Source organism: Neophocaena asiaeorientalis, unplaced genomic scaffold (genome assembly GCF_003031525.2).
Source record: "Neophocaena asiaeorientalis asiaeorientalis breed wild unplaced genomic scaffold, Neophocaena_asiaeorientalis_V1.1 scaffold312, whole genome shotgun sequence".
Classification (NCBI taxonomy): Eukaryota; Metazoa; Chordata; class Mammalia; order Artiodactyla; family Phocoenidae; genus Neophocaena; species Neophocaena asiaeorientalis.
Genome location: NW_020174707.1, coordinates 1648583 through 1671058, shown reverse-complemented (window position 1 = coordinate 1671058; position 22476 = coordinate 1648583). Strand labels below are relative to the sequence as shown.

General features: G+C 36.4%; 1 protein-coding gene across 1 annotated transcript in view; it reads left to right on the top strand.

Moving 5' to 3' along the window:
- MED14 (mediator complex subunit 14) overlaps positions 1-22476 on the top strand; it is a 69164-nt gene that overhangs the window by 4717 nt on the left and 41971 nt on the right. The window contains exons 3-13 of the mRNA XM_024759835.1: positions 741-767; positions 4322-4427; positions 9284-9457; positions 10113-10242; positions 10706-10834; positions 11151-11258; positions 11789-11921; positions 12577-12727; positions 13169-13280; positions 16937-17062; positions 18882-18960. Of these exons, the coding sequence (XP_024615603.1) occupies positions 741-767; positions 4322-4427; positions 9284-9457; positions 10113-10242; positions 10706-10834; positions 11151-11258; positions 11789-11921; positions 12577-12727; positions 13169-13280; positions 16937-17062; positions 18882-18960 (1275 nt within the window). The remainder of the gene's footprint in view (positions 1-740; positions 768-4321; positions 4428-9283; positions 9458-10112; positions 10243-10705; positions 10835-11150; positions 11259-11788; positions 11922-12576; positions 12728-13168; positions 13281-16936; positions 17063-18881; positions 18961-22476) is intronic.

Here is a 22476-nt window from a genome sequence, read left to right as displayed (position 1 = left end):
TATAGGGGAGGCTTTAGAGTTCAGGCTGTTGAATCTTGGACCATAGGATAGAGGTTTACAGAATGTGGTGATTCAGGAAGCAAATCAGGATCTTTCTAAGCATCGGTGGATGTGAGAGTGTTAAATGGTATAATTTCAGGGAAAAGGGTGACGTTGGTTGCTGGCTTTCGTACTGGAGAACTAGCAAAAAAGAGATCAAAATCTCACTGGAGCTGTTTAAAAGTAATCATTTGCATCTAACCAAGCAACATCATAATTACTGTACATCCCTTGGCTGACGCTGGCCCTTTTGTGTGCCTAGCTTCTAGTTTTGCCCACCATAACAAAACATGGAGGGATTAGTGCTTGGAAGCAAGGTTCCATTGAATATGGGGAGGCTGGCGACTAAGTAGTACCTTGCATCCATGATCATTTTGGTCTTAAAAGAATATTTTCTCTGACTCTCTATGATGTAGTGTGCTAAGGTAAGACTTGGTCTTTTTAAATGTTTGAGGTTCATGCAGTATCTTTTGAAGCACTTTGAATGGAGAGAAATGTTCCTTTGTTAGTTTTTCCTTTGTAGCTATATTGCCGGAAACTCATAAAATAAAAAAGAGTAGGGAGCCACACAAGCCTGTAGTGTCTATTTATCCAGTTTTTCTGAAATACTAAGGTATTTAATAAGTCAAAGTAAAGATCATTATCATATTTTAATGAAGGTGTGCATGTATTTAGTCAGTTTCTTTTTTTTTTCTTCTTAGACTGCCAAGGAAATCTGATGTGGAAAGGTGAGTATGAAAAAAACCTTAAATCTGTGTCTGTGTTGATATATCTATGAGTATGTGTGTGTGTGAGTGAGGGAGAAAGTGGCGGGGCGGGGAGGTATGTGTAGGTATGGGTGGTAGAGTTGTGGACCAGGAACATAGGCGCAGAGAGCCTAGGGTGACTTCACACCATTTGTTTAAGGAGCCCTGGGAAATATAATTTCCTCATCCTTGACAATTCTTGGTATGAGGCCAGCTCTGGACCTTCTCTTCTAGAAATCTTTATTGAATCACTGACCAGGTCAAGTGCCTGAGGGGGTAGGAAGATGTAGAAAATACAGAACTAAATGGAGAAAGCTGAGGAAGAGACTGACTTTAGAAAGTTTGCTGCTAATTTATCATTTGCTGCAATGATGCTATTAGATATCTATAGAGAGTGGACATCTGTCTACTGCTATTGCTGTTTTACAGTTAAGAGAATTTTGATTCAGTTGGAGTTTGGGGCTTAAGACATTTCTAAACGCTAGTATGTTTCCATAGTCCAAAGGAACAAGATAAATTAAGCTTTCAAAGAAATTAGGTGATGGAGATTTAAACTGTGGCTACAGTATAGGCTACTTGACTCTATATTTGGAACTACTTATGCTCCTTGGTTGATCTTTTTATTAAATACCAAGTCACTAGGGCGGATTTTAGCATTTATTAGTGACTACGCTCCACTCCCTACCCCCAGTGACCTTTCTGAGAGAATTAGACATAGATTGAAAAGATAGAAGTGGAAGAGACAATTGAAGCATACCTGTATTATGGTTTGGCTGGTCCGTTTTTAAGGAAGGAAATGAAAATCAGGATTTGAACAAAAATAAACAGATGGGACCTAATGAAACTTCAAAGCTTTTGCACAGCAAAGGAAACCATAAACAAGACGAAAAGACAACCCTCAGAATGGGAGAAAATATTTGCAAATGAAGCAGCTGGCAAAGGATTAATCTCCAAAATTTACAAGCAGCTCATGCAGCTCAATATCAAAAAACAAACAAACAACCTAATCAAAAAACGGGCAGAAGACCTAAATAGACATTTCTCCAAAGAAAATATACAGATTGCCAACAAACACATGAAAGAATGCTCAACATCATTAAATCATTAGAGAAATGCAAATCAGAACTACAATGAGGTATCACCTCACACCAGTCAGAATGGCTATCATCAAAAAATCTACAAACAGTAAATGCTGGAGAGGGTGTGGAGAAAAGGGAACCCTCTTGCACTGTTGTTGGGAATGTAAATTGATACAACCACTATGGAGAACAGTATGGAGGTTCCTTAAAAAACTAAAAATAGAACTACCATACGACCCAGCAATCCCACTACTGGGCATATACCCTGAGAAAACCATAATTCAGAAAGAGTCATGTACCACAATGTTCGTTACAGCTCTATTTACAATAGCCAGGACATGGAAGCAACCTAAGTGTCCATCAACAGATGAATAGATAAACAAGATGTGGTACATATATACAGTGGAATATTACTCAGCCATGAAAAGAAACGAAATTGAGTTATTTGTAGTGAGGTGGATGGACCTAGAGTCTGTCATACAGAGTGAAGTAAGAAAGAGAAAAACAAATACCGTATGCTAACACATATATATGGAATCTAAAAAAAAGGTTCTGAAGGACCTAGGGGCAGGACAGGAGTAAAGACGCAGACTTAGAGAATGGACTTGAGGCCAAGGGGAGGGGGAAGGTTAAGCTGGGACGAAGTGAGAGAGTGGCATGGACATATATACACTACCAAATGTAAAATAGATAGCTAGTGGGAAGCAGCCAGGGAGATCAGCTCGGTGCTTTGTGACCACCTAGAGGGATGGGATAGGGAGGGGGGGAGACAGACGCAAGAGGGAAGAGATATGGGGATATATGTATATATATAGCTGGTTCACTTTGTTATAAAGCAGAAACTAACACACCATTGTAAAGCAATTATACTCCAATAAAGATGTTAAAAAAATATATTTGACACCAGCCAAAAGTAAATAAAATACCCAGAATGCATTCCTTTGGGGGAAAAAAAAAAAGAAAATCAGGATTTGTTCTGTCCACTCTGGGGTAGGAAGGGAAACTGGGCCTTGGAAAACCAACTCATGCTGCCTATCACTTGAGACAGCGTGGTGTCAAGAAAAAACCATATTAAAATAGTTTGCAAAGGGGGATGTCTCCTTCCCAGTAGAGGAGCTCCTCTGGCAACGGAATTAGTAATATACAAATATGTTTACTCTGCGAGAGAAGAGACCTCACATCCTCTGTAAGCCGTTGCTGAGTTAGAATGACAGCACTGAGGCTCCTAGCACTGAGGTGACTGCCAGATCTTAGTGTACATTTAACATTTCTGCTGTGTTCCAGTCTTGCCTGTGATGCTCTCCGCTTGTTTCATCTCTAAGGATCCTTCACAGACCCTGGCAAAGAGTCATAATTGTATCAGTGTCCTTGATTCTTCTCTTTCTACTACCAATAATCATATTGCAGGCTGAAACTTAAGGAAGTCTTTCAGGTTGTTTGTGGGCTATGTATGCTCTCAATAGGATCTAGACTCTGTGGTCTTCAGTTAGGATTATGCTTCAGCAGAAACTTTCATTTTGGTGCATTGCATCATGGTATTGCTGTTGGTGAGATACAGAGGTGTGGGTTGGAGCTACAGGTCAGTGAACAGCTGTAACAAGATTAATATGTCAGAGTCCACTTGGAGGGAGGTTGGTGTCTTGCTGGGGCCTGTCATCAGTCCTGGTCTGTCAAATATTTGTTTGTGTGTCGTAAGGTAAACCATGAAAGGTATGATTATCAGTTTTGTAGCTGCCATGAAGTTGAGAGGTCTAGCTAACACGCTGATGGACAATGTAAAGCTTTTAGTAAAGCTTTTAAGCCTTTATGAGGAGATGATAAAAATACTGATGAATATGGGGAGAAAAAGCATTGTAGTGGGTATAGCATAAAAATAGATATGGACAGACCTTTTAGCTTTTATTTTTAGTACTTTGTTATTGAAATTAGTTTGGTCAAGAGTTGCATAGTTAAGCTCTTTATTCAATTTTATAAATCGTGCTCTTGCAAGATGGGAAATGGGCCCTTGCCTTTGTAGAAATAATACAGTTTCAAGTTTTGGTAAAGAGCTATTTCACTTCCTCTCTCTTACCAGAAAGGTTACTAATTCATAATTTCAACTTCAAACCATAATTTGGTCCCCTTTGTGACCCAGTTAACTTCTATGTAATAATTTTATATTTGTGAATTTAGTATATTTTAGTAAACAACTTTTATTGCAGTATAAAATTAATTTGAAAATGTGATTCATTGCTTAAGCATTCTATTGGAGATGTTACTCTGAGGTAGAAAATGAAGTATATGCAGGTGGTATACAAAATGTGACAATTCATATTTAAATAAATATTTTAGGTGGTTCATTTCATTGTAATGGTTGTAAACAAAGACTGATTCATATTTTAGCTCAGATAAAATAAATTGTGAAATACTCCTTCAAATTTGTTGGTTCATTAAGAGTTGTTTTGTTTTATTTTAAAGGAAAATAGAAATAGTGCAGTTTGCTAGCCGGACACGCCAACTCTTTGTTCGATTATTAGCTTTAGTAAAATGGGCTAATAATGCTGGCAAAGTGGAAAAATGTGCGGTGAGTTAAACTTTTGACTTTATTTTATATAAAATAACTTTTTTGGAATGTTAACTTGTAATAGGCATAATTTCTAATTTTAGCTCTAACTTATATCTGCTGATATGTTTTGGGATACATTACTTATGTGAGTAATCATTATTTCTGTATGATAATGTATAGTATATATCTGTAGAAACTTAGTATTTGTTTATGGACACCTAATCAGAAAAAAGAGTAGGCCATATCTGGAGATGTCATTACACTAGAAGACGTTAAATATGAGACTGGACCTAAAGGGGGAAAATGGTTAGCTTACGTTCGTATGCTTCCTTAGAGTTTGCAAAGTATTCCCTAAATTTGCCTATTGATTTCTTGACAACCCTTTGAGAATGGCAGAGTCAGTCTTTTCTTATTTTACAGATGAGGAAATAAGGTTCCTCGAAGTTAAATGGCTTTTTCAAGGCCCCAGAGCTGATGATAGCACTTATCTGTCCCTTTGTTTATTCATCTGTTCATTCTCCAACCCTTTATTGCGCACAGGGCATAAGGCATAGTGGATGGAGACTTGAATAAGGCATAGTCCCTGCCCTCAGGAAGCTCATGGTCTTTTGACTGTTGGTTGAGTCATTCTTTTGAATTCAAAGGAGTGACCTGTAGCGAAGTGTACCAAAGATTCTAAAACATGCACCCCCTACCCCCAACAAAAGTTTTAAGCTATGTTCAAGAAATGTTAAGGAGGAGAAACATCAGTAGGGATCTTGTGTTAGCCTATTGTGCTCATAACTTGGGGAGGATGATACGGTGTTAACAGATGAGACACAAAATGAGGAGAATAGATTTCATATTGGAAAGGGTAGAGTAATTATAATAAAATGAATAAAATCTTAAAATAATGAGAGCATTTATTTATCCACCATAATTTATTTTTTGCACCCTGACAAGCTAAGTTGAAATATTTTTATAGTAACTTTACATTTGCAGGTCTATTGGGGTTTGCATATTCCATAAAATTTCCCTTTAGAAAGAAATCTACAACACCGTGTGTTTCTGCATATGATTTTCTGACATCTCCCCTCAATTTTAGCCCAGTGCATTTGCTATCCTCAGTTTCACTAGGTTCCCTTATCATTAGAAAGAAAGCTTATGTGAAAATTGCTAAAGTGAAAGGAAAAAAGAGGTTTGAAGAAGTTGAGAATTTAAAATTCTAGAATAATATATTTTTTGAAAGTTAAAAGAAGACACATTTCTAGCCACAGATCTTTTGTCTCTAGGAGTAAGCTGGTATCATCCTTTTATATAGCATTGATCAAAGGGGGAGGATATTTTGTACCATATATTGAATTTTCTTTATGGGGGAAAAAGTTATTTTATTCATGTTGTCATCAAAGGATAGTTTTTATTATAAATATTAATAAACAGGCTTATTCCAAGCTTATTTACCAGAAAGTTGACAATTCATTTCATTGTTTTGCAAATTTGGGCACCAAGTCTAATGAATCTATTTTGGCCAAAATGAAGAAGCATGGTCTAGTATTTCTGAGAAGCCTAAGGTTTCTTTTCAGTAACTAGTTAATTTGAGGTAATCTTTTCCTAAAGGTATTCAGACTTGCAGTGAAGAGTTAAGTATTACTGAGGTATATAAAATCCAAGTATTCAATTTTTCAAATCTAGCTTTAAATCCCTAATGGGTATTTAAATTACCTGTTCGATACTACTGAGCTGTATGTCGTTAAAATAATATCAAGCAAAATCCAAAACTCTTGGTTTTGATATTGAGCCATATTGTATTTATCTTTCATTAATTCATGGTATAGTATTTGCCTATTAGTTTTTTGAATTGGCTGTTCCAGTAAGTCGCATTCTGAATAAAGTCTCATATTGAACTTTATACATAAAGTTTTGGTATTTTTGTTTTGTGAATGTAGATACAGAGATGTGTTTTTGTCAGGGATAAAGTCCATCAGCTGGAGAATTAGAGCATTATTCACGTTCTGACACTTGTATTCTCAACCTAATGATTGTTTAACTAGACTCATTAGAGGTTCTTAATAGATAATGATCTTTAGCCATGCCAGACATATAAAGTGTTTAGATGAGTGTATAAATACACGGTTTATAGACCTCTAACTAATGGTAAAGCAGTCTGGATGATGTTTTAGCTAAGAAAAAGAAAAAATATCTCTCTCCTCTTTGAGCTTTTTTTAAAAGCAATTTTGAGATATAATTCACATAGCATACAATCTATCCATTTAAAGTGTACAATTCTGGGAATTCCTTGGTGGTCCAGTGGTTAGGACTCCGCGCTTCCACCGCAGGGGGCACAGGTTCAATCCCTGGTCAGGGAACGAAGATCCCGCATGCTGTGCGGTGCGGCCAAAAAAAAAAATAGTAATAATAAAGTGTACAATTCAGTGGTTTTTAGTATATTCACAGATATGTGCAACCATTAGCAGTCAATTTTAGAACATTTTCATCACCTCAAAAAGAAAATCATTACCCTTTATCACCCCAACTACCCCCCAGCCCTAAGCAACCTCTGCTGTCTCTATAAATATGCCTATTCTGAACATTTCATATAAATGGAATCATAATAGATGGTCTTTTGTGATTGGCTTCTGTCATTTAGCATGATGTTTTCAAGGGTCATCCATGTTGTACTTGTACATGTATCAGTACTTCATTTTTATAGCTGAATTGTATGGATCTACTACATTTTGTTTATCCATTCATCAGTTAATGGACTTGTAGGTTGTTTCCAGTTTTGGGCTATTATGAATAATGTGGCTATAAACATTCATATACAAGTTTCTCTGTGGACATGTGTTTTCATTTCTCTTGGTTATATACCTAGGAGTGGAATGGTTGGGTCATACGGTAACTGTATATTTAATAATCATTTGAGGAATTGCCAGACTGTTTTCCAAAATGGCTCTACTATTTTACATTCCCACCAGCAATGTAAGAGGATTCTAATTGCTCCATGCCAACACTTGTTATCGTCTGACATTTTGATTCTGGCCATTCCTGGTAGGTGTGAAGTGGCACTTCGCTATGTTTTTTGTTTGCATTTCTCTGATGACTAGTGATGTTGAACGTCTTTTCATGTGCTTTTGGCCATTTGTATATTTTCCTTAGAGAAGTGTCTCTTTGGTGCTCAGTTAAATTTTAAAGGAGATTGGTATTAATCATATCAGCAGTTGGTATGTGAGTACTTAAGAATAAAAAAAGAGCATGATTATTAAGGACCTATATGGATTCACTAATAAGTAACTCAAAACTAAACTTTTATCTTTATTAATTTGATTTCGAAGTCAAAGAAATATAGCTGGAGCTAGTTTATTTTGAGTTGAGCAAGGTAGTTTAGAGAGTTTCATTAATAACCCACATTTAAGGTGGAGTGATGTAGGCTCGATGAACTGTGGCACCCCACTAGGGTTGATGCACATCTTCCTGGACGGAAATCTTTAGTATTCTTTGGCCTAAGCATTTTTACAGTGTCTTGAGTGAATGGAGACTTGGGATGACCTAAATCTGAGCAAAAACCTATATGGAAATTGAGAGAAGCAGGGTTCAAATATGTTAAAAATCAGAGTACAGTCATGCTTTAGGTTCAGGGTGGGAAAGGGGACCTTGCTTGATAGAGATTCATGCACAGAGGATCAAGGCCTTTTAGTTAACTTCAAGCTTGCTGTGTGTTAGCAGTGTCGTGGCTGCTGATAAGAAGTTAGTGTTGGTGGTGTTAATAGAACTCCATTTTACTAGTCATGGAAGGTAGCACTTCTGAGGGGCTGTGCTGTTCTAACTAAGAGTTAAAAAAACATTTTTTGGTTCCAGCTTCTCTGATTATTCACTATCTTTGAGCAAGTGTCTAAACCTCAGCCTCAATTTTCTCATCTCTAAGATAATAGTAATTATATTGTTTTGTCTATTTCCTAGAGTTGTGAAAATCAGATAATAAAATAAGTGTGGGAATACTGAGAAAACGTAGGGCATTATGTGTGCATGATGTGTTATTAATTCTGGATACCATATTTTAAGTTGATCACTGATAAACTGGAGCATTTGCAGGCAGTGGAATAGGGATGGTGAGTCAGGAATTTGGAATGTTCAGCTTGAAGATAGAGTGGGCTTCCCCTGTTTGAAGGACGTGAAAGACTTTTAAGTTTTTAAGTATTGTTCCAGAAAGGAAGTAGTTTTCAGCTTCATGATGACCTCTACTAGTTTAGGCACACTTGTGAAATGCATTGAGTAGACAACTGATGGAAAGGATTTCTATATTGGACGTGAAGTTGGCCTAGATCTCATAATGGACGATGTTTACTGTGTGTTTTATATGTTCTAGGCACTGTTCTAAAGGTTTCATATGCATAAACTCTTAATCCTCGAACAACCTTATGAGGGGGAGGAAATCATCTCCATTTTATATTGAAAAAACTGAGGCAAAGAGGGATTTAAGCAACTTGCCCAAGGTTATAGGGCTAGTGAGTTGCAGAATTAAAGTTGAGACCAAGGCAGTCTGGGTCCAGGAGACCATGCTTTTATGTCTCCTTTATTACCAATCAACTCTAGAAGTCTGAAAGAGAAAAAGCATTGTATTCTATTTATTTTTCCTAACTTGTCATATGTATGTGTAATGTTAAAGATGGAGAAACGAATCGGGAAACCTTTTATTTAAATTGATAGAAAATTACTGGTTTTTAAAAATATTTCTTCTTTCCTCAAATTACTGGAAAATTTTTTGATGAAATATTTTGAAGTATGGAAAAGCTATAGTAATTCCTCTCAGAGTTTACTTTGGAATCAGTAAATGCTATTTGAAGTGAAAAGTGGCTGCTTTTCAAGGAAGCGTAATACATATACCCTTTGCTTTGAAGATGATCTCGAGCTTCTTAGATCAGCAAGCCATCCTGTTTGTGGATACTGCTGATCGCCTGGCCTCATTAGCTAGAGATGCTCTGGTCCATGCACGCCTGCCTAGTTTCGCCATCCCGTATGCTATTGATGTACTGACTACTGGGTCTTACCCACGGCTGCCAACCTGCATTAGGGTAAGTGCATTCCTACCCCAGCCCACCCTCAAAAGTTGAAGCCTTTGGCATTGGATTCTACAATATTAATAAGTAGCCCAGCCAAAACAAAAAACTGTTCTGTATTTTTAAAATAAATATTTCATGTAGTTTGCTTTTTTCTCTATACTTAAAATTTGGAGGGGGTGGGTTTGAAATAAATTGGAGCCAGAATGTGAGTAGCTGTCAAAATGAGTTTATTTATTTATTTATTTAGGTGGGGGTGAACAGAATTATGAAGGTAACTTAACATCTATTTCAGATGTGAAAATACGGCACGCTAGTTGCTTTTTGGAAGTGTTTTTAAAAATTCGTTGTTGTGGTAGTTGTTGACTCACTTGGTGCTGTTGTATTTTATACTTCTAAGAAGTGGTGAAAGTCATCTAGTGACATTAAGTTGGTTTCATAAATAGAACATGAAGAAGATCGTGTTGCATTACCATCTTAGCTGGGGGACTGGTGGAATCATTGACACTGTAATGCATGATAGTAATGGTCACTATTATTGGATGTAGACTGCAGAAATGAGTGTTGAGGTTCTCTTGGGTAAAGTAAGAATATACTGTGTTAGAACAGGCGCAGGTAAAAATTATGTCTCTTTGTACATTATTTTTAGATTACTTAAACTTTTTTGTAGGATAAAATTATTCCTCCAGACCCAATTACCAAAATTGAGAAACAAGCTACACTTCACCAGCTGAACCAGATTCTTAGACATCGACTTGTAACCACAGATCTTCCTCCTCAGTTAGCAAATCTTACAGTTGGTATGTACCTGAAATACATTTTTAAAGAATTGACTCGTTAGAATATTTTTCAAACAGCTTTTGGGGTTTTATCTTTTAAAATATCCTTATGAAGTCTTGACCTGCAATTTTGGTGGTGTTTGAATCCGTAACTTGTGCCATATCATTTCCCTTTAGTACCTGGAAATACAGTGCTGGTATTTGAAGCTGGGGAGTGGGCAAGATTACCTGGGGCTGGAGGAGAGACTAAGTCCTAGAGTTGAGCCTCAAGAAAATACTGTTCCTTGATGTTAGAAGAGTTGCCTTTGGTTTCTTGATGACCTGGAAGCTGGCTACTGTTTATGCAGGAACCAGTGAATTGTCTGAACACTTATGAAAGATTCTTAAGTCTATTTAAAATTTCTCGTGAGCGAGACTGAAAGTTCTAGGTTAGTGGGAAGCTGCTTATTTTCTAGCAAAGTAGACCTTCTTCTTCTTCTAAAAGCAAATGGCCGAGTGAAGTTTCGAGTGGAAGGAGAATTTGAAGCCACCTTGACTGTGATGGGAGATGAACCTGATGTTCCCTGGCGTCTTCTCAAGCTAGAAATTCTAGTTGAGGATAAGGAAACAGGAGGTAAATCATAAATAATGATTTAAATCATATGTATTGATTTAAATGTTGGGTGTTATATTATTGAAACATTCTTGCAGAATAATACCTGTGTTTAGCAATTTATCCTGTAATCCGATGCAGATTTTATGATAATTGTAACTGCCTACTGACCACAGAAGTTTCAGTGTTTCTCTAGTGTACTCTCTAGTTTTCATAGATAATTTCAGTTCTTTTTTTTTAAACTCATCGTTAGTGAATATACTCTTCCTTAGTTGGTCTATGACACAAGCTGTACACTTTTCTGATTAACCACCTTCTTTTCTCCTGCCAATGGAAGATGGGCGAGCCTTGGTTCATAGTATGCAGATCAACTTTATCCATCAGCTGGTACAGTCTAGGCTCCTTGCTGATGAGAAACCTCTTCAGGACATGTACAACTGCCTGCGTATCCTTCTGAAATTTGAGCCCTGTATTTGTAAAGAATTTGTGTCCCCCAACACACACACAATTTCCATCTGCCCCTAGTCCTGAACTAGAGCCGCTTAAACTCTCCCCGTCACCCTTTTTGGGTGGAAACGGGGGTTGGGGAACTGGCCAGTGTAAAGAATAGTGATATGTCTGTAAAAAATGAAGTTTTAAATTTTACTATTGACTTTGCAGGTAAAAACTTTAAATGATAAGGTAGAGATAGGACTATTTGGAGAGAAAAAATAGTACCATTTAGTCTACCCATATTCTCTAAACTATGATGAATTAAGGGGCAACCTGGACCTTACATTTTGTTTATATTGGTTCAAAATTAAATACAAAACCTTTTTCTAAAATTATGTCACAAATTCCAACACTTTTTGTATAAGTCATTGGAGAAGTGTAATAGCCAACTTTTGGGGAATAGAGCGTTTGTTAAATGAAGTTTGCTTATACTTCACTGGCTGTTGTAGTAATATCTTAGATTTGCTTAACAAGATCCATCAGATTCTTTCTGCTTATCACTTCAGTTAGAAGTGCTACATTCCCAAACTCTAATGTTAATCCGCGAGCGGTGGGGAGACCTCGTACAGGTGGAAAGGTATCATGCAGGAAAGTGCCTCTCGCTCTCAGTTTGGAAGTAAGTAAAGTTGATTCTGGTGGGGTCATGCAATGACTAAATATTCTTTTTGTTTCTCTCTTTCTCTCATACATCTGATTTACCATATACCTCCGTGTACCTCTAGCAACATGATTTTGTATGGTAAAGTCCTATGGTATATAAACCACATAGGACATCCATAATTGACACCTTTCTTAGAATGGGCACGAACCTGTGTCCCCTGCATCGGCAGGCGGACTCTCAACCACTGTGCCACCAGGGAAGCTCAAAACTTAATATTCTTAAAGATTAGATTACTCTGGCTTCATACCAGATTGCTAAAAGACCATTAGGTTAGATTATCAGGTATCATTTTAAAAAAAATCCTTGCTTATCACAGTGTTTAAAGGAATCAAAGGTGAATAGACACTGCTTAAAGATTGTTTTGGCCTTTTTGTGTGTGTGTGCATGTGTTTTATTTTTAAATTCTGTGTCTTTTTTTTAATGTAGTAAATCATATTGTGTTGGATTACAGAATAGCTGTCTTCCCAATATTAATATTCCCTCAACGAACAGTGAGGACCTGCCATGTTCTAGGCTCTGGATAAGGTGCACAATAGACTGTCTCTCTTTTATTCCAGAAGTTAACAGACTGTGTTGGAAAAAATTCTTAATATTTCTTTTTTCTCTTTAGTCAACAGGTTCTTGGGAGAAAAACAGGAACAGCATCTGTTCACAAAGTTACAATTAAAATTGATGAGAATGATGTCTCCAAGCCTTTACAGATTTTTCATGATCCTCCTTTGCCAGCTTCTGATTCCAAATTAGTAGAAAGAGCCATGAAGGTAAAAGAACTCAATATATTTCAATATTGGTTTGATTAAATGAATATAGTAATATAACTTACCATTTATACTTAAACTGTTAGCGCAAATCCTTTAAAATACCTAATTGTTCCTAAAGCCCTTTATGAAACTTATTTTAAATGAATGTCATGCTTGTACATTTGTTGTGGTTGTTTTAACATCTAATATAATTTTTAAGATGTTCTTTCAAATTCTGTCATTTAGGTCAGATCTATAGTTGCCAGAATGTTAACTGTAGCCTTTAAGTTATCAATACCATTTAAATTTATTTTTTTAATTTTAAGTTTGCTTTCTTTTACTGGTTAACACTTAGTCATTGTGATTCTAAAAGGAAGTATCTTGGAGCACAATAACCTACTCTCGGGCTTTTAAAGTAAAAATGTTTAAATTGCACATACAGTTCTGTTCTTGTTTATGCAGATTGATCATTTATCAATAGAAAAACTCCTGATTGACAGTGTCCATGCACGAGCTCTTCAGAAGCTCCAGGAACTGAAGGCCATTCTTAGAGGTTTCAATGCCAATGAAAATTGTAGGTATTTTTAAAATGGCATTTCTGTCTTTCTTTTGTTTAAATTAGTATCCACTTTTATTTTCTGAAGAGTCTTTCTTAATGATTTTTTTTCCTGATATACTGATTTTGTTGTAGAGGCTGCATTTTAATTTGTGATCTACCAAGCTTGTCTTAATTTTTCCCTTACTTTCTTCGTTTTCATTTAGCTTGACCTTATTTTTGAAATGTATGTATATCAACTCTCCTTAAAACTTTTCTTTCCTATTGAAATAGAAGCTATTTTAACATTTTAATATGAGTCTTCTTTTGTTTTTTCTTCTAAAAGGTTAAGGCAGCTTTGCAAATATTTATAATGTATTTATGAAATAATGCCTGTTTGAATGAAGCAAAATATATCCCTTGTCTTTTTAAAGATGTTTTTGAGTTGTTAATACATTAACAGGGTTCAAAATAAGAAATACAGATATGCACACATAGTGAAAAATCTTCTAATTACCTGGTATATTCAGAGCGTATGGGGACGGTCAGTCATTTACAAAGAAAGTGCTTTCATTCTAGGAATATCGTTTCACAGTATCACAATGAGCATATTTACTATTCCTACCCCGGTTTTGGCTGTGATTACCTGGTGCCCACAGTATTTTTGCAATCTTAATTTTTCTAATTTTAATTATTTCTAATTTTTCAAAATAGTGAAATTCTAAAATATCATTGGGATTGTAGAAAATTGGGGTTTATGATCTTTTGATAGGCTCTGGTTTACTTTAGTATCATCTGTAAACAAGTCTTAGTAAGTAAAAAAAAACCTCAGTATGATTGCCTGGGGGATATTTAAATTACTTTGAAAAATGGACTGAACGTGTGTTTACCTAGGAATAGTTTTGCGTGTTGTTCACGTAAGTTGCGAAGATTTTTCTTTAGCAGCATTTTGTAGAGATGTCACTGCTTGAGTAGCCAAAAGATGTGGGTTCAGCTGCTCTTCTGCTCTTGAACAAGTCACTTAAATTCTTTGGGCCCCATTCTCCTCATCTGTAATTTGAGGATGTTAGTCCAGGCTCTTCCTGGATCTCTTACTGTAGTGGGAGTGTGCTACAGTAGTGGTTTTCAAGCCCTACGAGTCTGTTGAGTCCTCAGTGTTAGAGAAGGGTGCTTTGGAGACTGTTTTGAAGGAGAGGGAGGTTTCTGCCTGTGGGGTTTGGCCCCTCAGCCCTGCTTTAATCAGAACAATTCTGGAAACAAGGACTGCTATAGGAAAAGGTCTGCTGACCCACCATTTTAGGACATGTGCTTTAACTGTTTTTTTAAATTCACGTTCATGCATTTATACTTTCATGTAGTCTTACTTGACCTCTTTTGTGATGGGAAAGCATGCTTTAGTCAGATCCTTTGCTGGGACCTGGGACCATAGTCTGTCCTGCGAACCCCTTAGTGCAATTACCCTTAATTAGCTGGCTTTTCTTCCAACTCCTCACTAGAATAAGCCGAGGAAATGAGTAGCTCCGGAGAATGGAGCATTTCAAGGAAGGGCTAGGGGAGTGTACAGTTAGCAGGTTTCAGACAGCCCAGGGGGCATTGTGTGGTTTCTTGAGGGTGGGAGATGGGGGGTGGGAATGTCTCAGGGGAGGGTAGGCAGGACTCTGGGAGAGCAATTTTAAAAAGGCAGTTCAAGGCACTAAAGGTAACTTGCCCTGTGGCCCCTTCTCATCATCACCTGACTCTAGGAAGCCAGGGTGCTCTCCCTTGGGTTGTGCTCTGTCAGCACCAGATTTGGGGTCTCAAGGTCAGTTCAGAAGCTGTGAACCACACACAGCCATTCCTAATTGGGCTTAGTTGCTTCTCTTCAGTCTTCCCACTTTATATTATTGTGTGTTGGTACATTCCTCATCTTGTCCTCAATAAATAGATAGGGAGAAATGAAAGAGGAGATTTGTATATATTCCTGCTGCAGGAGGAAGTGTGCAGCTCAGTCATTTTGCACGGCCTTTAATTCTCCATAAGTTTCTCCATTCTGGATACACTCCATTAAAACCTGTTGCCTTTAAACGCTTAAGGCCTTACATATTTTATTTTCTGTAAAGAAAAATACAGACATCGGCAGCCATAAAATATGTTCAGAGATGTACATCGAAGTATTTTCTATCTTTTGGACTGTGTTCTCTGTATTCTTCTCTGATGCCCTATCTTTTCAAAAATATTTAATTTTGTTAATTAGATTGAAATTATAGTTGTCATCCCAATTGTCAGAATTAGTTTTACTCCGTTGCTACACTTTAAAAATAGTTTTGTTTTAAAGAGTACATTCCTATCCCATTAGGAATTAAGACAGTACAGATATATTTTAAAAATCAGCAACTCTGCTTCAAATCTCTAAGCACTTTTTAAATTTGTCACACTGGTCTGAATGATAGAATATTGTTAAAGAAATTCCCGTTTGTGCCTTTTTTGTCCTGTTTTTTTGTTTGTTTTAGATGAGTTATGCTGGACCTGCATGTTAAAGATTTGTATGCAAATATGTTAGATACACTTGAAAGCAGTTTGTTTTCCTCTGATTAAATATGTTTCCTGCAATCTTTTTTTGATTTATTATTTTGTTTGTATAGACAGTACCAGTGGCAACATCACCTATTTTAATTGTTGCAAATTTATAACAAGAGGTTTTGGTACATAAATACAGAAAATGTACATTATTGAGCACTTTGCTTTCTAAAGCACCTTTACAAGCTTGTCATTGCTTCTTCCTGAACCCATGGCGTGGACAGGAAGATGTCATTGTCCTTGTTTAACAAAGTAGCACAGAGAAGTCACACCTGGTGAAGGGCTGGGCCTACGCTACCACTCTATTCACTCCCCGCCTTTCTCCTGCAGTGTAGCTTTAAAGGACTGTGGTAACCAGAAGAGCATATTCCTTTAGCAGGTCATCAGTGTGATGAGCACATGGTGTGCTTTCAGGACTTTGCTCCTTTACTGGATTGTGTTATACCAACTTGTGAGATTAAGGGGAAAGTTAATCGGGCCTGGTGGAAATACTGTGAAACTCTAGAAAGAGTATATTGGCAGCTTTGGGAATTTGTGTTTAGCAGTTGCCTCTGTTCTTATTTCATCTGTGACTTGAAAATGAGGTACATAAATAACTTGAAAAAATCTTTTCCTTTATAATCAATGTTTAATAGCGTTCGGAGGTTTTTTTAAATACATGGGCCCTAATTGCCAGAAAAACCTCTCTTTATGAAGAATGGCATTAAAAATATTTAGGCCATAAATGAAGTTTATTCTATTTACCAAACAATATTTTTTCCCATTATATCAGAAAGAAAATCCTTCAAATTAGCTTATTAGTAATTACTGAGTGAAAGTAAAACTAGAACTCAGCTCACTGATAAGGTTAAATTTTCACGAGCTATTTTAACCTTTTTAAAGGAATCTTGGAGGGTTTTTTTCTTTGCTGTAGTATTTGAGATGGGTGTGTTTGTTTCAGGTCACCTTGTAGATTACATTCTTCTTTTGAGCTACTAAGTGACATAATATTACTAACCCAGTTTAGCAAAATTATGGTTTTCCTGTAACATTCGGGATCATTCAGTAGTTGGTTCGTTTCTACTCACTGAGAAATATATGTATTTTTTTGAGGGGGTGGATATTCAGATAGAAATATAACTTAATTCTTAACTGTTCAGCTTCCATAGAGACTGCACTTCCAGCTCTTGTTGTTCCCATCTTGGAGCCCTGTGGTAATTCGGAGTGTCTACACATTTTTGTAGATTTGCATTCTGGAATGTTCCAGTTGATGCTTTACGGACTTGGTAAGTTACTAAATGATAGACTCACTCAATGTAAAGAAAATTACTTTTAACAAAAGCAGAATAAAAATTTTTTGCCATTAGGTATTGGGATAGGTGGTATAAACAGTGTATGGAAAGTAGATATGGAAGGAATAACTCTGGCTGATGTCTATTCCTTGGGGCCCATTTTAACTCTCTTGTACCAGAAGTGAAACTTCCCAGTATGAAGTACATTCATGTTGTTTCTCCTATGTAAAAGTAATAATATTGATGGCTGATCTTTTCTTAGATTAACTATTTTACCACTAATAGTAGGGTGTCATGGAGAAGACTACAATCTAATGTCATTCACAGCTGAAGAACAAATTTATGACAGTATAAACATCTCAGATGACTCAGGGTACAGAATCCTGTAGGAAAGGATTTTTTTTCTGGCTTAAACACAGTAGAAATTGAAGTTTGATTTCTAGCATGTTCTGTTACCAAGTTGGTGTTCTGAAATGATGAAATACTAGGAACTCAGTGTTTTTGTATTGCTGATGGAATAGTGTTCTTGAATATATTAGCACATTTGCCATTTGAAATTAATATTAAGCTAGATAGATTGATGAAAAGAAAAGGCTTTCTGGTTATATCGTATGGCTATAAAGGTAGATTTTTCTATGAACTGCTTATGGAAAACTGGCCTCATTACTTTGAATCACATCACATTTATGATGGCTAAATGGTAAGTGACACATTAGGAAATTGTTGTTTGCTCTTGAAAACTTTATTTAACTGTTTTCTTGATGATTAACACAGTACATACTCATAAGTAGAAAAACTAAACATGTAAAAATGAGAGAAGCAAAAAAATAGTTGCCTGTTGGTAATTATTGTTTTTAGGGGATATATGCTTGTCTTAGCTCAGGGTGCCATAACAGAGAACCACAGAGTGGGTGGCTTAAATAACAGAAACTTATTTTCTCACAGTTTTGGAGGTTTAAAGTATGAGATAAGGTTGCCACCATGGTCAGGTTATGGTGAGAGCTTTCTTCCTGGCTTATAGTCATCAGCCTTCATGCTGTATCCTCACATGGCAGGAAGAGAGAGAGAGCACGCTCTCTGGTGTCTCTTTATAAGGGCACTAATCTTATATGAGGGCCTACCCTCATGACCTTATCTAAACCTAATTATCTCCCAAAGGCTCCACCTCTAGACACTATCACATGAGGAGTTACGGCTTCAACATATGAATTTGGGGGGATGCAGTTCAATCCATAGCAATGCTCTTCTAATTTTTTCTATACTTTTTTCTTTAGTTGAACTCATTTTATATTTTGCTTTTTGCTCAACATTCTATTATTGGCATTTTCTAGTGTCATTAAAAATTCTAAGTGACATTTAGCAAGCTAATCTTCAGCCAACAGATCATGCTTATGCCAGAGATCATTTGTGTTTAATAAATAAACATTTTAATGGAGTTTTATAATTTTTAAGGTTCTAAGTCTAGTAATACTATGAGTTTGAAATACATACAAATTAATAATAATATTAGCTAATTAGACTAAGAATTTTGGTAATTAAACTATAGGCAAAGAAATAATTCGTGTTGTTACTTGTTCTTCCTGCTAATGTACATTTGCTATTAATTATCTTAACTGTAACTCTCCCTAAATGTTAAAGAGGGAAAACAAATTAGGTTAATTTATGCCTCATGATGCGTTCCGTTTAGTTCTTCTCTGACTCAAAAATAACACTACTTTCTGCCTAAAACAATAATTTTCATTTAAATTTTGGGCTACCTGGATATCTTGTGTCTCGTGTAAGCAATTAATAAATGAAGTACTTTATGCTATAGACCAGGCCACACTGGATGACATGGAGAAGTCTGTGAATGATGATATGAAACGGATCATTCCTTGGATTCAGCAACTTAAGTAAGTTTATTTAGTTCAAAACTAAAAATGGAAACTTCTTTTGACAAGGTAATATTTTCTTCTCCATCATTACTCTTGACCACCCACTATCCTTAATGTTTATGACATGAAACTTGAGTACCTTTTGGTACTTAGAATCTAAATTTTCTTGGAATAGGTCCAAGATGGCAGTGCTTTGTATCAAATTCCCCTCTAGAGCAAATATAGGTATGAAGGGCGTGACACTCAGCTTTGATTCACTCAGCTTTGACACTCACATTTTCTCCTGTGCAAGCACTCTACCAAATACTTACACAATGAATTTTATTGTATCTGGTGTTCTTTGCAGTAGAGTCTTATTTGCTCTTATCTGGGATAATCTTCATGGTATGAATCTACCAGCTGACACTTTCAGAGTAGTCATTTCTGCTTCTCTAATACTGTCATTCAGTTTGTCTTAGAATCCTTTGAACGCTTCAGACTGTTAAACTAAATAAAACTGAAAATGGAGCTAGAGATAATTGTGTGAGGTTTCATTACCACCCTGGTACACAAAGGTACCATTATGGCAACTCTAACAGACTCTTTTTAAATCGATAAAACAGAATTCCAAGGGATAAAAATAAATATCAGAGATTAAAACCAAACTGGCAAATGGCGGGGGGGGGGAGTGGGGGAGTGGGGGTGTGGGGCCAGACTGTTCAGTGGGATTTAAATACTTAAATCTTGATAATTCACATCTTGCACAACTTAACGCTTTTGGGCAGTTCCAGCTAGTAGAAATATAACCTAAAACCAGAAAGTCAAGTCCCAAAAGCTTTAAACTTATCAAATGTGTACCTATACTTAAACTCACATTATTTATAGGAAAGGTCCCCTGGTTGTCACTTACAGTGGTGCTTCTCAGATGATCTTTGGTGAATGACCGGTTTATCACTAATCTATCATGGGACGTTAAACTTTTTGAAATAACTATTGAAATATAATGTACATACCGTAAAATTCAACTGTTTTAAGTGTACAATTCAGTGACTTGTATTAAATTTACTGAGTTTTGCAACCATAACCACAATCCAGTTTTCGAACAATTAGAACATTTCCGTTGCCTCAAAAAGATGCTCATTTACAGTTAATCCCCATTCCCAGCCTCAGCCCCAGGCAACTATGAATCTACTTTCTGTTTTTGTAGATTTTTCTTTTCTGGACATTTCATATAAATGGAATCGTAAAGTATGTGGTCTTCTGTGACTGGCTTCTTTCATTTAGCATAATGTTTTGGGATGCATCCATGTTGAAGCATGTACCAGTACTCCATTCCTTTTTATGGCTAACTAACATTCCATTGTATGGCTCGGCCACATTTTATTTATCCATTCATCAGTTGATGGACATTTGGATTGTTTCCACTTTTTTGGCTCTTATGAATAACACAGCTGTGAGTATTCATGTGCAAATATATGGCTGGACTTCTCATTCCACTAGGAATGGAATTACTGGATCATACAGTAAATTTAAGCTTTTAAAGAAGTTGCCATACTAGTTTGCAAAGTAGTTGTGCCATTTTACAGTGACATCAGCAGTGTATGAGGGTTTGCATTTCTCTACATCCTTGTCAGCGCTCGTTACTGTCTTTGACAGTGGCCATCCTAGTGAGTGGGACAGGTGTCTGACTGGTTTTTACTTACATTTTCTAGGGACTAATGGTGTTGGGCATCTGTTCATGTGATTACTTTTTTTATAACATGCAATGAAAACAAATTCTAGAAAAAAGAATTGAAAAAACATGTTCAAAATATAAGCCTCCTTTTTTTATTAGCGTGAACAGACATAAAATTGCATTTCAATACATAAAATCAGAACAAAAAATATAAGAAAAAAATTCAAAATCTATATATTTTTCATTGAAAGTGAACATATACAGACAAGATATTCTTTACTCAAATTTGTTTTTCTTTTTTTTCTTTTTCTATCATCTTTATTGGAGTGTAATTGCTTTACAATGGTGTGTTAGTTTTTGCTTTATAACAAAGTGAATCAGTTATACATATACATATGTTCCCATATCTCTTCCCTCTTGCGTCTCCCTTCCTCCCACCCGCCCTATCCCACCCCTCTAGGTGGTCACAAAACACCGAGCTGATCTCCCTGTGCTATGGGGCTGCTTACCACTAGCTATATTTTATGTTTGGTAGTGTATAGATGTCCATGCCACTCTCACACTTTGTCACAGCTTACCCTTCCCCCTCCCCATATCCTCAAGTCCATTCTCTAGTAGGTCTGTGTCTTTATTCCTCTTACCCCTAGGTTCTTCGTGACATTTTTTTCCCTTAGATTCCATATATATGTGTAAGCATACGGTATTTGTCTTTCTCTTTCTGACTTACTTCACTCTGTATGACAGACTCTAGGTCCATCCACCCCACAACAAATAACTCAGTTTCGTTTCTTTTTATGGCTGAGGATATTCCATTGTATATATGTGCCACATCTTCTTTATCCATTCATCTGATGATGGACACTTAGGTTGCTTCCATCTCCTGGCTATTGTAAATAGAGCTGCACTGAACATTGTGGTATATAACTCTTACTGAATTATGGTTTTCTCAGGGTATAGCCCAGGAGTGGGATTGCTGGGTCATATGGTTGTTCTATTTGTAGCTGTTTAAGGAACCTCCATACTGTTCTCCATAGTGGCTGTACCAATTCACATTCCCACCAGCAGTTCGTAGAATGAGTTTGGGAGTGTTCCTCCCTCTGCTATATTTTGGAAGAGTTTGAGAAGGATAGGTGTTAGCTCTTCTCTAAATGTTTGATAGAATTCGCCTGTGAAGCCATCTGGTCCTGGGCTTTTGTTTGTTGGAAAATTTTAATCACAGTTTCAATTTCAGTGCTTGTGATTGGTCTGTTCATATTTTCTGTTTTTTCCTGATTCAGTCTCGGCAGGTTGTGCATTTCTAAGAATATTTCCATTTCTTTCAGGTTGTCCATTTTATTGGCATTGAGTTGCTTGTAGTAATCTCTCGTGATCTTTTGTATTTCTGCAGTGAAAGTTGTTACTTCTCCGTTTTCATTTCTAATTCTCTTGATTTGAGTCTTCTCCCTTTTTTTCTTGATGAGTCTGGCTAATGGCTTATCAATTTTGTTTCTCTTCTCAAAGAACCAGCTTTTAGTTTTATTGATCTTTGCTATCGTTTCCTTCATTTCTTTTTCATTTATGATCTCCTCTTTATGATTTCTTTCCTTCTGCTAACTTTAGGGGTTTTTTGTTCTTCTTTCTCTAATTGCTTTCGGTTCAACGTTAGGTTGTTTATTCGAGATGTTTCCTGTTTCTTAAGGTAGGATTGCATTGCTATAAACTTCCCTCTTAGAACTGCTTTTGCTGCGTCCCATAGGTTTTGGGTCGTCGTGTCTCCATTGTCATTTGTTTCTAGGTATTTTTTGATTTCCTCTTTGATTTCTTCAGTGATCACTTCGTTATTAAGTAGTGTATTGTTTAGCCTCCATGTGTTTGTATTTTTTACAGATCTTTTCCTGTAA